At 40.9% G+C, this 11,889-nt stretch overlaps 1 protein-coding gene across 2 annotated transcripts in view; it reads left to right on the top strand.

The window, feature by feature from the left end:
- The window catches only part of dnm2a (dynamin 2a), a 36,804-nt gene that overhangs the window by 3,778 nt on the left and 21,137 nt on the right, over positions 1-11,889 (top strand). For both annotated transcript variants that reach the window (XM_020610331.1, XM_020610332.1), the window contains exons 2-4: positions 6,784-6,857; positions 7,088-7,237; positions 9,124-9,327. In XM_020610331.1, the coding sequence (XP_020465987.1) occupies positions 6,784-6,857; positions 7,088-7,237; positions 9,124-9,327 (428 nt within the window). The remainder of the gene's footprint in view (positions 1-6,783; positions 6,858-7,087; positions 7,238-9,123; positions 9,328-11,889) is intronic.

Raw genomic sequence — 11,889 nt, forward strand, 5'->3', positions numbered from 1 at the left:
GGCCCAGCCAGAGCCCGGACTTGAATCCGATTGAACATCTGTGGGGTGATCTGAAGAGGGCTGTGCATAGGAGATGCCCTCACAATTTGATAGATTTGGAGCGTTTTTGCAAAGAAGAGTGGGCAAATATTGCAGAGTCAAGATGTGCATTGCTGATAAACTCATACCCAAAAAGACTGAGTGCTGTAATAAAATCAAAAGGTGCTTCAACAAAATATTAGTTTAAGGGTGTGCACACTAATGCAACCACATTATTTTAGTTTTTTATTTTTACTTCCCACTGAAAAACAGATTTCAGTTTGTTTTCAATTGAGTTGTACAAGTTATAGGTCACATTAAAGGTGGCTAAAGTTCTGGAATTATTTATCTTGGTCTCGTTTTTTTACATCACAGAAACCTGGCATTTTAACAGGGGTTTTTATATCCACTGTAACAGCAGCGAGCTGGCGACAAGTAACCTTTCTGTTCACTGGTTTTATCAAATATTGAAATTAAAGCCGCAAACAAAGCGGGATGTTTATGGAAATTTAGTGTTGCATTGGCAAAATGCAGGGGGTGTGAGACACGGGGTCTCATTTTCAGTAGAGATTTGATAAAGCTTGGTGGCCACAGGGTAATGGAGCATGGTTAATATCGAACCCTTGTGCTTATTATTGTAAGGTAAATGATTTGCAAATTGTTTGTGGTGACAGACTTTAACAGTAAGCACTAAGCGACTGTTGCTCTCAGTAATAGTTCCTCTGTGGTTTCCCCAGTGGCTTAGGTCTTCTTCCTTGGTGATTTGTACAGTAGTTGTATATAAAGTCCTGGCTTCATTTCTGTCTCTGCACATGAAAATGATCCCTCTTTTCCTCTCTGTAGCACCAGCAACAATAAAAACGGTCACCTACTTCTTGGAAGAGACATGTTTTAGACCATACACTATATGGTTCAGACACTGAGTGCTCCTCCTTTTCTCTCTCCCACCTGAGCTCCGTGATGGTGTCTCAAAATGATACAGGTGCCAGTTGACCAAAATGACTGCTTCACTGTCATTATATGGCACATTTTCTGCTGTCATAATCTTCATGTCTGCTATTGCTCATCACATTCTTATCATCAGGCAATTTTACATGTCCTGACTGTGATGGAGTGAAAGGAGAAAAGTAAAGCTACACCAGAGTTCTCCAACCTATTTTCTTTGGAGAAAGGTTGACAAAAGTATTGTAGCTGAAAGCTACTTGTGCCTTATATTACTAGTTACATTTATTCACATTTTTAAAATACTCAGATGTCCAAACCTAAACCAACTGAATAAGCTACAGTAATTGTTTTGTGCAATCATTTATCAGATATCAATATCCAATAGTCACATTTTGGTACAAACATCTTAAACAGCAAATTCAGTGTACTCAACTTGCTGAAATGTAAATTAACACTGTATATGGTGAAAAAAATGAGCCAAATGTTGCAGGCCACAGTGATGAACTGATGTAAACGAACCTGACAGCAGCACAACAACAGGAGTAGGCTTACTGAGTGAAGTTGTGTTGTTTGTACCAGTCTTACTGTATTCTCTGAACCTTTAGGCAAGTTACTCAGAAACTGGAAGCTCGCAAGTGACATTGAGACCCCTGAGCTAGACCATATTTGCTCTGTAGTTATCGTCTCTCAGTTGTGACAGTCCCGACTCAGTCCAGGCAGATTAGGTGAGACTGCTTGCTGTTCTGCATGACCCATCTTGTTGATGTGATTTGGGCCTCTGTTCCCTCTTAGTTTGTCACTGGAGGTGAGCACACATTGGTTGGCTGGCTTGGTTTCATGCTTTGCTGGACAGAAGCTAATCCAATCACTCGGGCTTAACAGTCTCATATTTGTGTGTATATGTTGTTGCCTTGTTTAGGTTTGCATCAAGACAACCCACTAAGACATTAAACATACACTAAGTACAATACATACACTCCAAATCTGCTGTACATTACAATAAAAAAGCATTTAGCTTAAGAATTTGAGACCAAATGGACTTTTCACATGACAGATGCTGGTTTAAGTAATAACAATATTAATGTCTCCATTCTATTCAGGTGTGTCAGTGCCATGGCCATGGTATTGTCCAAGGCTTCACTTGCTGAAAATAGACCGGGACCATTGACGGCGTTACCAAATGTAACTGTGCTACTTCTGTGACAAGGCAAAATGTCCAGTGTGAATAAATGTTCAGGATAGATATCATTCAGGAAAAGCCAGCATTTACCTGTCTCCACTAGCTGCTACTGCGTGTGTTCACCTTAGGGCTTGTTAGATCTAATCTTAATTAACTTGTTAAATATCGCTGAGACCTGAAATGGACAATATAATTGTCAAAAGAATGTAAAACAAGACATTAAAGGTTGGATGATGCTATCTTATGATGTTCGTGCCAGTGGGGAGTAAAGTCATCATATCTAGCACTGCAGGCTGGCCTGGGTGGAGGTTGTTATCAGATCTGTGGCAAGTAGACTACACAGAAACCAGTTGTTTCGAGCTGTACTGGATCTTTAGAAAAATGGTTTTAAAGAATTAAATGCGATAACCTTGCTCTAATTCTTTAATCTTTACACCTTACTCCTGGATGGTACAAGGAGTATATAATGGAATTTGAACAGAAATGTCCCCTGGTCTAGATGCTTGTGTGTAGCACAGTGTACACCCCTGTGAAGAGGTAGTACCGACAACTGAGTGGCAAAGAGCAAAGGGATTTTTTGCTAAGCAGTGAGATTTTAGAAGTGCTTGAAGAGGCTTTGCTGCCTAGTGATGCCTCTCAGTGCTTGCAGTGACAGACTGTGGTGTGGGAATGCGGGTAGCCATAATCATATGTTTGTTGCTACACTGTAGACCCATGGGATATAGTTCACAAAACCACAAACACATTTTTGTGTACACCCTTTTTTGAGAGCGTATTGTGACGTCAGAGTTTCTCGCTTTGGTTTCCACTTTGGAAAACAAATCCACTGTAGATTCAAGGAAAAGCAGGATCATCTGGGGGCAATGGCTCATCAAAGTTGCTCTGCCTGTTTGTAATAGGCAGAGGCTGTTGGGACAAGTAGGCAGGGGGAGGGGAGTTAGCACTCTCATTTTCTTCCTGCCCTGCCCTCTCTTGCTTTTGTTTTCTCTTGTGTTAGATGAAGGAAGGCTGACAGACTGATGCTCTTCGCTTGGCCATCCATAATACATGAAATGATATGCAATCTGCCGAGCCTCGTCTATCATTTAAAGCGCATCAATAATGGATTCCTGGCCTCTTGCTTCTTTTCAAGATGCCATGGTTGCTTATCCTTATGAAGACTGACTGATTTAATTCTGCCCTTGTGCTTTTTCATCTCATAAGATCATTTTTTAAGAAACCGTTTCTTTTGGTGTGTTTTCTCATGAACTTTGTTGGTGCTCTATTTTATTGCTGTGACCAGTATTCAAGCCAGTGAGTTGGCATTTGACTGCTGAAAATACAGTGAGAGTTGCCTGCAGCCTGAAAGATGCAATCATTACAGTAGTTTCTGAAAGGGGTCATCCTTGCTTTGACCTCTGAGCTGACCTTGCAGCTGTTCTCCATGTCTGTTAGTCTATCCTTTCCCTCAGCCTATAGTGGCTTTGTTCATTATCTCCAACTCCCTCACTCGCTCTCATTACTCATCCAGGGCTTTCTACACTCTCTGTCATGTGGGAAAATGCATGCAGGCTTCCACATTATCTGCAGAACAGACCTGTGGAATTTTTGCTGATGTATTAGGAACATCCCGAATGCTCCCCACTGTTTCATCACAGGTGCCACAACCTAGCAGTAGCAGGCAGCATGCACTACTCTTGTCCTGTGGCTGACACATTGCTTCCAGTCTGAAGTCAGCAGGACGGCTGAGTGCCACCATAGTCCCCTCAGGCCTGTAGGTCTGGCAGTAGGGAGGAAAATAAAAATGTGGGTTAGTGACTTGCTCATTTCTGCTAGGATTCCACCAGGACTGGTGCTGGTGATTTGCACCAGATGTAGTATATTTGCAGAGACTGCAGAAGACTGGGTGGAGGAGCTTGAAGGCTAACTAAGCAGCTGTGGCCTTGTGGTTAAAACGTCTTCAGGTACCATGTCACTTTTAGAGCAACAAACAAGCCAACTGTTAGAAAGTTCTCGTTGTTCCCTATAGGCTCATGTCTGAATTATTTACTGTAGCACTGATAGTATTTTTATGTTCCTTTTATTCTCGTTTTATGCTTTGGGGAATGAATTAACTTGTGCATTTAAGAAGCATGATTAAAGTTTATATTGGAGAATGGACACATAGCAAGACAGCGTCAGCTGACAGGGTAGATTCTCTACTTTTGTGGTTGACATTATCACGAGCGTTATGTGCAGTAACCTCAGAGACTGAGAAAAGAATCAATCCATCAATCAATGATAATTTTTATTGCCAAGTCTGTTAAAATAAAGGGCGGCAGAGCGGCGCAGTGGTTAGCGCTAGCGCCTCACAGCAATAAGATTCTGGGTTCGAACCTGGGCCAACTCTGGGCCTTTCTGTGCGGAGCATGCTCTCCCTCTGCCTGCGTGGGTACTCTCCAGGTACTCCTGCTTCTTCTCACAGTCTAAAGACATGCAGCTTAGCTTGATTGGTGCTTGAAATTGCCCCTGGGAGTGAGGAAGGTGTGTATGGTTGTTTATCTACATGTCGGCCCTGTGACAGAGCAGTGACCTGTCCAGGGTATACCTCGCCTCTCACCCAGTGTCAGCTGGGATTGGCTCCAGCCCCATCCCTTGTCAGGAATACGCAGTATTCATAATGAATGAATGAATGGATGTTAAAATACAGGAATTGAACTCTAGTACTGTGGCCCCCAATGTACAGCAAATAAAATGGAATAAAAACTGAGTATAACACAAAACAACTATCTTTTAATAAATATGTGTACATATATACATAAATGGTTTTGCTGTCTATAGTTAATTTCCCCTTCCATAACAACTGTCTGGGGGGTCAGTTTTTATATAACTCACCTGTTATGCATAATTTAAGGGCATGGCCACCTTGAATGACAGGTGGAAGGATCCTGTCACAGGTGGCTGGCTGCTAGCTGTCTAGAGAGCTCCACTCACACGCCTCCTCTTTGCCCATTTTTGGATTAGCTGTAGCAGGTGGAATGAAGCACAGTTGTATTTTCTGTGTTTTACCATGGGTTAGATACATTGTATTTATACACGCATTTTGTGTAGCCGGTAATTCCCTCATTGTGTACTATTTGTCAGAGATTCTGACGTGGTTTTCCCTTCTTCAGGGTGTTTGTGTAGGCTACTCTGTTTTTGTGCACCAGGCGCAAGTGAGCACGGTATAGCCATGAGTGTGAGTCTCACTCGAGTTGCACTGGAGATGCTCTGTGCTGCATACGCTACCTTTTTGGTCTTTGTGACTGCGTGCGAGGTGTGGACTGTCGTGCCTCTAAATCTGACTGGCACCGAATCAGAAACCTCTGAGTAATCGGCCGGCCACCGGTCAAGGTTGATCATGCTGAAAACCAGCCTTTTCTGATCTCCATCGATTGATTGGTGCATCTCTGGTTGCAACAATGAAGGGTAAATCCACCGTCAAACCAAATTTATATTGCACTTTTTCAAACAAATTCATCAGTATGCACAAACTTTCTCCTAAAATGGGAAATATTTTCATCAAGACTGAAATGACATGTTTTGGGGTTATTGATATTGACTTTGTGGTGTTATATCAGTTTGTGTCATGTCACTGTAGGCCTTAACAGCTGTGAATCAAAAGATGTATTTATATCCCAGACTGAAATGACATGTTTTGTAGTGGGGTTATTGATATTGACTTTGTGGTGTTATATCAGTTTGTGTCATGTCACTGTAGGCCTTAACAGCTGTGAATCAAAAGATGTATTTATATCCCAGTAACATCACTATGGGTGTTGTCAGAGGGTTAATCTCAGTTCCCCTAATGGCATTCATGTTTCTTTTACTTGTCTTTTCCTGACATCTCAGTCTTGTCCATGTAAGGATATGAGGAAACGTCCTTTAACTGACACAAGATGTCCTTTCCTCTGATTCTTCATATGAAGCATTCAGTCACAAACTGATTTCCGATAAAGGGGTGCGTCAATCTGTGACACTTCCTTGAAGGATGCGCTCATGTATCCTTGATGCATCCTCCTTGTTGCTCACTCCTCACTGCAGAAGTTAGAGCTTTGGGGTGTCCTTTATCATGGTGAACTGGAGTGACTTCCAGGTTGAATGAAGACCAAGAAATGATAAAATAAGGGAACTGGGATTCATCCGGTCTCTTGAGTTCTGTTATTCATTGTCTGGAATGGTACTAGGAATTATCCTTAGGTGCCATTATAATTACATTGTTCAGTTCAGCATAAGGACAGATTTGTGAACTGAAGTGTAGAATATTATATTTTGTCTTGGTTTGGATGTTCCCTATAAAAGCAGAAGTGAGTGTGCATGAATTGATCACTGAAGTTCTAATGATGAGAGAAGATGACCTTGTCACATTTAATTTGTTGTGAGACAAGTTGGAGGCGTGAAATTCCTCCATGACCATCCATTTACCACAGGACACGTTGAAAGGAAATGGACATTGAGTATAACGAATAATCGAAGATTCTTCCTTTCTCCCTGTTTCCTTTCTTTCTTTCTTTCTAATACTTTGTCTTGAACTGCCTGTTTTATTCAACCTTGCACTTTGTTTTGATGCCTTCCTTTTTTTAAATCCCTTTTCTGTTATACAATTCTGGTGTTTGTTTCTCTTCCTCTTCTCTCTCACCCAGGGACTTTCTTCCACGTGGATCAGGCATTGTTACCCGCAGACCTTTGATTTTGCAACTGGTCAACAATAAAGCAGGTGAGTGTGCTTCCCCTGTGTGGAGTCACATCCCTGTCTTCTTTCATTGCTGCCCTGCATATGGCCTCAGTCACAATTGCACAACCTAGGCACACTTTCTATTTGCTAAGGTCATTGTTTTAATTTATTAATGTCTTTTTGCACTCTCTTCCCTACTGTCTCTTCCTCTGTGTCCTTTTCTCTCCGTATTCCCTCCCCTCATGTAAATCACCTTGTACCTTTTTGTGTAGAATATGCTGAATTCCTGCATTGCAAAGGGAAGAAGTTTGTGGATTTTGATGAAGTGCGGGCAGAAATTGAGGCAGAGACTGACAGGATAACAGGCTCCAACAAAGGCATCTCTCCCATCCCAATTAACCTGAGAGTCTATTCGCCACACGGTAATTGACACAAGCCTTATTGTGAAACACACACACACACACACACACACACACACACACACACACACACACACACACACACACACACACACAAAAATACATTGTGCTCTTTGACTTGCAAAAGGTAAATTTTCATGTTATCTGTCAGGATATGTCTGCAGACAGTTTACATTTATCAGTCATGAGAGATATTTGCACATTGTTTATACTATATATGTTCTTTTAATATGTCTGTATTGATGAAAACAGAACTTCTCATTTGGTTATTTTATCCATAATTTGTTTCCCATATGGGTTTCAAGAAATTGTATCACAGTATATGCTGTTATGGCCATATGATATTACTTATATCACAATAGATGATATTATATCTATTGTCCAAACAGAGTAAAAAAAACATTGTCTGCACATTGTGTATTTTGTGCACATTATTGCATGTATTACAGCTATTTAAAATGTACTCTTCCAGAAAGCCTTGGAAGATATCCTAGAGTATTTGGCTGTTCTAGATTTGGTAACACATTAAAAAGCTAGCTTTTGTGATGTTCTGTTGTGTTCACTAAATAACTGTCTCATCTGTTGATCTTCCTTGGGGAGATGCATGTTAGATTTGGACTTTTTCATGTTTATTACTTTTAGTAAGTTTAATAAGTAAGGGTGTGACGAGATCTCACAATATCAAAACATGACAATATTTCTCATCAAGGCAAAAGCTGTGTCGCGACAGTGACGTATGTTCACATTAACACAACCTGCTGGTGAAAGGGTGAAGGGTTGCAGGCGGAGTGTTATAGGTGTGCATGACATGGCCACGTTGTAAGAAGTTGGCATGAGTGGCTTCAATCGCCTTTCCAGCAAATGAATTTCCATTGTGTTTGGTTAGCCATGCTGCTAACGTAGCCTACTCTATCTTAGCACCAATTCTACAACCGCTGTCTGCACTGATAGATAAAAAAACAGTTTAACATCCAGTACTAACGAAAATGCATGATGTGTCATTATATGCGTTAATTGTGGCTCAGATTCCACAGTGAATAGCAGTGATTGCTCATGTTAACAAGGCAAACAAAAGAGTCATCTTCTTGTGGCCGTCCGCATCTCGGTCGTCCCCTGTGCATGATTGGTCAACGCAGTGCCTTTGCCGGCAGATGTCACCATTTGGTGCAGTGTGGTGAGCGTCAAAATAGCCTAGGTCACACACAACTTCACATAGAAGTTAGAAGCTTATGCATAGTTCATGCACAGTTGTAAGGTCTGAAGAGACTCATGAAATCATGCAGGAGAGAAACAAGTCATTTGAGTGTGTGGCAAAACCTTTTACAGTGCTATTGTAATGCATATTGTTGTGTTTTACATATAATTCATACTCTTAAACTGTTCTGAAGTGACATTCATGACAAGATGATTAGTTAAAACATTTCACAATGCACCTGAGTTGTTTTGCACTTTCAGTCAAAAGATATTTTTCCATTCATATATTTCGTCACTGAAGATTTCTTAAAAATAGTGTTAAAATATCATGTTGTTCTCATGAACCCAGTATTGTGTATCTTCTCGTCTTGTGAGTTAAGCGTATCGTCACACCCTTAATTTTAAATAATAAAGCATCGCAGGACATCTCTTTTTAAAATAAAGTAATGCTAATTCAACTTCAAAATCTGCCTACTCCAGTACGATAATGAACTCTTCCCCTTCCACCAGTCACCATTAACATGTTAAATTGAGGATAAGGTGTTGCATTAAAAAATACCAAAAAATAAAACTAACAAGCTGCTTTGCTAGAAAAATTTTGGAAAATACATGACCTGAATCACTAATATGTTTAAGATATTGTAGGAAAAGGACAAACTTTATATTTTCATTCGACTTTTGTTCATGTGACTCAGTGTTGAACCTCACCCTGATCGACCTACCGGGAATGACTAAAGTTGCCGTCGGTGACCAGCCACCAGACATCGAGCACCAGATCAGAGAGATGTTGCTGCAGTTTATTACCAAGGAAAGTTGTCTGATCTTGGCCGTCACCCCTGCCAACACTGACTTGGCCAACTCAGATGCTCTGAAGATTGCCAAGGAGGTAGACCCACAGGGTATGCATGTAGCTTTCTACTAGTTCAGAACTTAAAGAGCATGTATATGAACACAATTTAACACGGTTTTTATTTATGCTGTTCCATGGAACTGAAGAATTACTTTAAACATTGCATCTCATCATATCCATTACCTCTAATTTATAGAATGGCCACTAAAAATTCTGGATTATGATTGCCTGAAAGGTGTGGATTAACTTTGGGTAATCAGTTCTATGATCAAATCAAATCAAATTTTATTTGTATAGCGCCAAATCACAACAAAAGTCATCTCAGGACACTTTACAAAGTAAGGTCTAGACCTTACTGTTATCAATATTATTACATAGGGAAAACCCAACAAATCCCCCTTGACCAAGCACTTGGCGACAGTGGGGAGGAAAAACTCCCTTTAACGGAAGAAACCTCCGACAGACCCCGGCTCTTGGTGGGTGGCCTTCTGCCTCGACCGGTTGGGGTGAGTGGATAGAGGAGAGACAAAAGGAGAAAAGCAACAAGACACAACAATCAAACACTGATCAGGTCGATGTGGCCGGTGACTGCTCGTCAGAGACGTAGAGCTCCAGGGCCAGGGCAACCTGCAGAAAGGTACAGGGAGAGAGAGAGAGGACACACTACGGGAGAAAGGAGACACAAAGTTAGTAATGTGTAATGGAGGCATATAGAAGCATAGGGAGAGAGAGGAGAGGAGAGCAGAGCAGAGCAGGAGGGGAGGGGAAAGAAACTCAGAGCAGCATGGGGCCCCCCAGCAGCCTAGGCCTATAGCAGCATAACTAAGGGAAGGCTCAGGGTCACCTGATCCAGCCCTAACTATAAGCTTTATCAAAAAGGAACGTCTTAAGTCTAATCTTAAAGGTAGAGAGGGTGTCCGCCTCCCGAACTGAGACTGGGAGTTGGTTCCATAGGAGAGGAGCTTGATAGCTAAAGGCTCCTGCCTCCCATTCTGCTTCTGTGGACTCTAGGAACCACAAGTAAACCTGCACTCTGAGAGCGAAGTGCTCTGTTAGGATGATAAGGCTCTACGGGGTCTTTAAGATACGATGGAGCCTTGTCATTAAGGGCTTTGTATGTTAGGAGAAGGATTTCAAATACAAATATGATGTATTTGTTTGTTTGCCATTCTGATTTAATGTGCCAGTATTAAACTGTAAATAAAGACAGTAACAGCTGAGCCTCAGCTAAAGAGACTGGAGCTAGGGTATTTGTGTAACCACTAACAACAACTGTACAAAGGATAATTAACTACAACTATCTAGACTTCCACGCCAGCTAATGGTAAAAAGAGGAAACGGGACTTAAATAGAGGACTTAACATTAGACACAACAAAGCCTGTTGTGTCCAAGCAATAGCTCTAGGGGAAAGGAGAGAAGACCAGGGATTCAGTTTTAATTCAGTTCCAGTTTTATTTGTATAGCCCCAAATCACAACAAAAGTAATCTCAGGACATTATTATTATTATTGAGAAAAACCCAACAAATCCCCCTTGAGATGTGACTTATTTCTATCTCGTAGAAACACACTACTCCATACTCCTGCAGTATCACCCACAAGAATTCCCAAGGCACCCGGTTATAGGCCTTCTTTAAGTTCAGCACATGTAGACTGGATGGGCAATATCCCACAACCCCTCCAACAGAGATATATAAAAGGATTACAAAAAAGTAAGAGAGAGAGATTTAGTCCACATTAATTTTGATAATCCAGTGCAAAAAAAGAGAGACAAACATTTTTTTGAGCATTTAAAAATCAATAAAGATGATGCAATATTTAAATTGTGACCTATTTACAGTTTTTCTCTATCGCTTTCATTCATTTCTTACAACAGAATTGAAGTTTGCAGATCTCCAAGTGCATTTCTCAAAACAACACGTACAAACTCCACAACATAGTGGATAACCGGAAAAAGTGTGTCACCTGCTCAAAATGCTTTGTCTATCGTGCAAAAGTGTGTATTCATCAATCATTGTGTCAGAGGCAGCAGAATCCCATGTCATTTCCTCAACAATGTGAACGTGACAGGCAAAATTATTAGTCATGTTGTCAGTAGAACATCATACTCAGTTTTTGTTATTTACTGTAAACTATACTCAACTCAGGTTTTGATGACTAGAAACCACTAAATTACCGTACTGGTGTGTGTCATAATTTACAGTGTCCCTCCGGTAAAAAAAAGAAGTGATTCTTGCAAACCATTGTGCATCAACCAGGTGTTACAGTAATTTACATGGTAAGAATAGATAATTTTCTGAATGATTCCATCTAACCTCATCTAACCAATCACCATCGCCCCACGTTACAGTATATGGAAGAATCGAAACAAAAGATCAGACTGTACTCACATTTCTACTGTACTGTCAATAGTGGTACTTACATACAGACAACAAAGGAAACTATACATAGTCTATTTACCTAGCAATGGAAACATACTGTAAAAAAGACAAAGTGGGAAGAACTATACATGTACAACAGAAGGTAAAGGTGAGATTACATGGCAGTTTTCCTATGCGTCATGTCGGTCCTGTCTGTTGGGCCACAGATTCTCATCCACATCACAACATATA

Source organism: Monopterus albus, unplaced genomic scaffold, assembly GCF_001952655.1.
Source record: "Monopterus albus unplaced genomic scaffold, M_albus_1.0 scaffold105.1, whole genome shotgun sequence".
Classification (NCBI taxonomy): Eukaryota; Metazoa; Chordata; class Actinopteri; order Synbranchiformes; family Synbranchidae; genus Monopterus; species Monopterus albus.